We start from the raw sequence: 3,896 nt of genomic DNA on the forward strand, positions 1-3,896 counted from the left end.
CTTGGGCATGCACACACACACACGCCCGACGCGAATTTAAGCCACCAGGTCCGGGCCTAGAACTGAAATTGACTACGTGCAAGTCCAACAATGTAACCATGAAGCCATCTGCTGGTCCTGTAACATTTTATTTACTTATTTATTTTGGTTAGACCAGAGAGGGACAGAGTGCAAGAGAGAGAGAGAGAGAGAGGCAGAGACAGAGACAAGGAGAGGGACAGAGTGCAAGAGAGAGAGAGAGGCAGAGACAGAGACAAAGAGAAAATGAAAAAAGCAAGCTGCCAGGTTTGGGACTCAAACTATGGTTGGCCATGTGAGAGTCTAGTGCCCTTAACCACCACGCCATCTGTCAGCCTCTGCATCCCTTTATCCAGTGCAGAAAGTCCTCTGTTCATCGGTGTGGTCATCTAAGGAAGTTCTTCATCAAGAGGGACTTGAAGGACCAGCAGTGAGCGAGATGCCTATGTCACTGGACTCCCATGTAGTCGACCGCGGTTCAAGTCCCGGACCCGGTGGCTTAAACTCACGCCGGGCGCGTGTGCGTGCGTGCCCAAGATCCCGAGAGGAGAATGGAGGAGAAGGGATTGCGGCGTGGCCATCCCCCCTGGGGGGTGATTTCTCGCTTTCTGTCTCTCTGTCTCTGTCTTTCTGGTGAGCACACACGCCTTATAGCAAAAACCTCTCCCCCCTCCAAAAAAAAAACTATGTATACACACATACCCATATATATGTGTATATATATTTATATCTGAGAGGCCTGAGCAAAGGGGTTTAGAGTCTCCTTGGGAGGGCACGCAAAGCTCCATGTTGGAAGGATGATTATTTATTTATTTATTTATTTATTTTTAGATTTTTGCTATAGGTCATGCGCAAAACGTCAGAGAGACAGAGAGAAAGCAAGAAATCATCCCCGAGGGGCATGGCCACGCCGCAGTCACTTCTCCTCCATTCTCTTGTGTTTTTGGGCACGCACACACACGTGCCCCACGTGAGTTTCAAGCTGCCGGGTTCAGGACTCAAACCATGTTGACCACATGGGAGTCCAGAGCCTTAACCACTGTGTCACCTGTTGGCCCCGGAGGGATGTTTGATGTGGGTTGTTGGTGCATCTGTCTGCCCCTAGGTGGTGCTTGACTGCCCCACGGACACCTGCTTTGTCTACATCTACCAGTACGAGCCATATCTGCGGGACCCCGTGGCCTATCCCAAGGTGCAGGTGAGAGGGCAAGGTGGGAGGAGGAGGGCATGATCCTGCCATAGGTGGGGGTCCACTGAGCCACTCTGAAGCAGGTGCCAGAAATGCAAGGCAAACTGAGAAGTGCCTATGGAATTTATTGTCCTACTAAAAAAAAAAAAAGAGAGAGAGAGGTGGTCTTCAGGTATGGCTGGATCCAGGCGTTCAAGGATAACTTTGTCGGGAACCAGCAGTTAGCATCATGGCTATGTCGCTGGACTCCCATGTAGTCGACCGCGGTTCGTGTCCCGGACCCGGTGGCTTAAACTCACGCCGGTGCGTGCATGCCCAAGATCCCGAGAGGAGAATGGAGTAGAAGGGATTGCGGCGTGACCATCCCCCCTGGGGGGTGATTTCTTTCTGTCTCTCTGTCTCTCTCTGTCTGTCTGGCGAGCACATGCACCCTATAGCAAAAAGAAAAAAAAGAATAACTTTGTCTCCGTCTGTTTTCTTTCCATGGCTCCACTCCTAGGCCATCTCTCCGTAGGGTGGCAGAGACAGCCTCAGGCAGCTTTAGGCTTCCATCCACCCCGCTTGGCCTCCCCAGAGGCATGGGAACCCTTATTACCCCAGAACTTTTTTTCTTTTTATTTTTGGAGAGGTTTTTGCTATAGGGCGCGTGCGCTCGCCAGAAAGACAGAGAGAGACAGAGAAACAGAAAGCGAGAAATGACCCGCCAGGGAAGATGGCCACGCCGCAATCCCTTCTCCTCCATTCTCCTCTCGGGATCTTGGGCACGCACGCACATGCACCCGGCATGAGTTTAAGCCACTGGGTCCGGGACTCGAACCATGGTCAGCTACATGGGAGTCCAGCGACATAGCCATTACGCTAACTGCTGGTTCCAATGACCCCAGAACTTAAGCACCAGTCTGAGGCAGGCTCTTATTGGCCCAGCCTGAATCCCAGGCTCACTCTCTTCCTATCACTGTGGCGAGGAAGCTGGGCTGTTTCAAGAAACCAGGCTAGAATGACATGCCACTTGGACAAGGGTGGGTGGGTTGAGTGTGTGGGGGTGGGAAGGGGGGGATAGGAATCCCCAACAGAAATAGAGGAATTGTTTGCGCACAGCAGTAGGGTATGCACAGAGACCTCCCCTGGGTGGGCTCTGAGGCTGGTCAGACCCTCCCTTAGTTCCACCTCCTTGGGTGGTGGTCTTAGTTCATATTTTAATTAATTAATGTATTTTTGTTTTGTTTTGTTTTACTATAGGATGCATGTGTTCATGAGAGACAGAGAGACAAAGGGGGGAGAAAGTTAGAAATCACCCCCTGGGGTGATAGCCATGCCACTATCCCTTCTCCCCCATTCTCCTATTAAGATGTTGCGGTGGGACCAGCAGTTAGCATCATAGCTATGTCGCTGGACTCCCACGTAGTCGACCGCAGTTCAAGTCCGAGACCTGGTGGCTTAAACTCACACCAGACGCATGTGTGTGTGCACGTGCCCAAGATCCCGAGAGGAGAATGGAGGAGAAGGGATAGCGGCGTGGCCACCCCCCCTGGGGGGTGATTTCTCGCTTTCTGTCTCTCTGTCTCTCTCTGTCTGTCTGGCGAGCGCATGCACCCTATAGCGAAAACCTCTCCAAAAAAAAGAAAAAAAGATGTTGGGATTTCTTTTCTTTTCCATTTTAAAAATTATTTATTTATTTTTATATATTATTATTATTAAGTTTGCTATTGGGGGGGCTTGCAGAAGGCTTGGTCTTTAAGGTGCTGGAATCCCACACGACCAACCATGGTTTGAGTCCTGGACCTGGTGGATTACCTTCTCACTCTCCCTCTCTCTGCCTCTCTCTGGCCAAATTAAAAAATAATGGGGCCGGCAGGTGGCATGGTGGTTAAGGGTGCTGAACTCCGACATGGCCAACCATGGTTCAAGTCCTGGACCTGGTGGTTTGCTTTCTCATTTCTCTCTCTCCTTTTCTCTCTCTCTCTTCTTCTCTGGTCAAATTAAAATAAAATGAATAAGTAAAGTTAAATAAAATAATTCTTAGAAAAAGAAAAATAATAACAAAGAAACAAAATTATATAAAATAACTCTTTTTTAAAAAAAAAAACATAAAATTGCTCTTAGGCACATGTACTCACCAGAGAGAGACAGAGAGAGTAAGAGGTGGAGAAAGCAAGCTGCCCATTCTGGGCTTGAACCTTGGTCAATCATGTGGGAGTCCAACACTTTAACCACCATGCCACCTGCTAGCCCCCTTAACCTGCTTTGCAAGCTTTTGGGTCTAGGACTCGCACCACACAGCCGGCCATGTGGGGTCCAGCCACCCAAACGACTACGCCACCTTGCTAGACCGTGGGTCTCAGCTGATCTTTTTCCGTTTGTTTTTGTTCTTGCCATGTGACGTGTGTGCTCACCAGAGTTTGAGGGAGAGAGAAATCACAGACACACACCCCCCAAGGGGATGGCCAGGCTGCAGTCCCTTCTCCATCCTCCTCTTGGGATTTTGGGCATATATCCACACGCGTCTGGCATCACTTTCAAGCCATCGAGTCCACAGCTCAAACCAGGGAGGTTGTCCACGTGAGAGTCTAGTGGAGGGGCTGTCCACGTGAGAGTCTAGCATGCCATGGGTTGGTCCCCATCTCAACTCATCTTCTTTCATTTTTTTTTTTTAAAGAAGTATTTTATTTAACTGTATTTATTTTTTATT

At 49.4% G+C, this 3,896-nt stretch overlaps 1 protein-coding gene across 1 annotated transcript in view; it reads left to right on the forward strand.

Moving 5' to 3' along the window:
• Positions 1–3,896, forward strand: part of TM6SF2 (transmembrane 6 superfamily member 2) — a gene marked incomplete at its 5' end in the record, with an annotated part of 19,893 nt that overhangs the window by 11,343 nt on the left and 4,654 nt on the right. Inside the window, 1 exon segment of the mRNA XM_014587309.1 lies at positions 1,124–1,216. Coding sequence (XP_014442795.1) covers positions 1,124–1,216 — 93 coding nt within the window.

Source organism: Tupaia chinensis, unplaced genomic scaffold (assembly GCF_000334495.1).
Source record: "Tupaia chinensis unplaced genomic scaffold, TupChi_1.0 Scaffold000201_1, whole genome shotgun sequence".
Taxonomy (NCBI): domain Eukaryota; kingdom Metazoa; phylum Chordata; class Mammalia; order Scandentia; family Tupaiidae; genus Tupaia; species Tupaia belangeri.